This window comes from Monoraphidium neglectum (assembly GCF_000611645.1).
Source record: "Monoraphidium neglectum strain SAG 48.87 unplaced genomic scaffold scaffold05903, whole genome shotgun sequence".
Lineage (NCBI taxonomy): Eukaryota > Viridiplantae > Chlorophyta > Chlorophyceae > Sphaeropleales > Selenastraceae > Monoraphidium > Monoraphidium neglectum.
Genome location: NW_014007729.1, coordinates 1 through 1,225, shown reverse-complemented (window position 1 = coordinate 1,225; position 1,225 = coordinate 1). Strand labels below are relative to the sequence as shown.

Sequence of the window (1,225 nt, the reverse complement as noted above, 5' to 3'; positions counted from 1 at the left end):
CCCTTCGCTGGCGCCAGCCGCCGAGCCGCCGGCCCCTCGCTTCCTAATCTGAATCAATGCTCGCTCGACTCTCCCCTCGCCCCTCGCGTGTCGTCGCAGCAGCAGCGCCTCTCCCTCGAATTAGTCAAGATCGGTCAAAAACTAGATTTTGTGCCCGAGGGCGGCCCCGCCCGCGAGCAGCCGCCCTGGGGTCGGCGGCCCGCGCCGGCGCACGAGGCGCGCCCGCGCGGCCGCCCCTGAGAGCAACGGATTCACGCGCTCCCGCCGCCAGCGCGGGGGGCGCACACCCAGGACGGATTGTTGGGGGCGCGCACGCACGCACATGCTCGCACAGAGGTACGGCTCAAGGCGCAAAAAGCGGCCCCCGAGCGCGGCCACCGCCGCCGCGCATTCGCGCACGTAATGGGCGGCGGCAGCCGCGCCACCGGCAGGGCTTCCGGCCGGGGTTTGAATCAAGGGCCCCGGCGCAGATCGTGGATCGGATGCGGCGAGCAAATCCTCGGCAACGATCAGATCAGATTGCAAGATCAGAACATGGTCGCCAGAGAGGGCGCAACCTCGATGCCCACTACAGTGCTCGCGTTGCTGCAGGCGCTTCCCAGGTCACCCCGCGCGCACGAGAGCCCGCTAGCGCCCATCGCCATCCCCGCCTGCGGCGGCTTGAGCAGCGGCCCCCCTCCCCCAGCCGGCGCCGCGTGCGGCGGCCAGGCGGCGGGCGCCGGCGGCTGGCAGTACTGCGGCTGATACTGGTACTGCTGCTGCTGCAGCGGCAGCGGAGCAGGCGGCGCGACGCCACCCAGCACCGTCGCCGCGGCCGCGGCCGCCCACTCCTCCACACTATCGCCCCCGCCGCCGCCGCCGGCGCCGCCCCCGCACTCGCGCCCCCACTCGAGCGGCGACAGCGGCGGCGGCGTCGGCATCGCGCTCGCGGTGTCGTCCAGGAATTGGTGCAGGTGGATCGTGGCCATCTCCGGAAGTCGATCGGGCGCCCCAAACAGCAGCTGCATGACGTCACCATCTGACCTGTGCTCATAGGTCAGATCCGGCCCCCAGAGGTCGGAGAGTCCGAGCTCGTCAAACAGCGACGGCCCTGCCGCCGCCGCAGCAGCAGCCGCGGCCACGGCGGCGCCGCCCGCGGGCGGCGCGCAGGCGGGCAGCGGCTGCTGGAACCGGGAGAAGTCGAACAGCACGCCCGCGCGCGGCGGCGGCGGCGGCGGCGCGGCCG

The 1,225-nt window shown here is 73.2% G+C and overlaps 1 protein-coding gene across 1 annotated transcript; it reads right to left on the bottom strand.

Moving 5' to 3' along the window:
* Nucleotides 1-527: 527 nt before the first annotated feature.
* MNEG_16025 (hypothetical protein) lies at nt 528-968 on the bottom strand (the record flags this gene model as incomplete). The annotated part of the gene is made up of 1 exon (XM_014035503.1): nt 528-968. One exon carries the CDS (start codon nt 966-968, stop codon nt 528-530), a length of 441 nt encoding a protein of 146 aa, XP_013890957.1.
* Between the last annotated feature and the right edge of the window lie 257 nt (nt 969-1,225).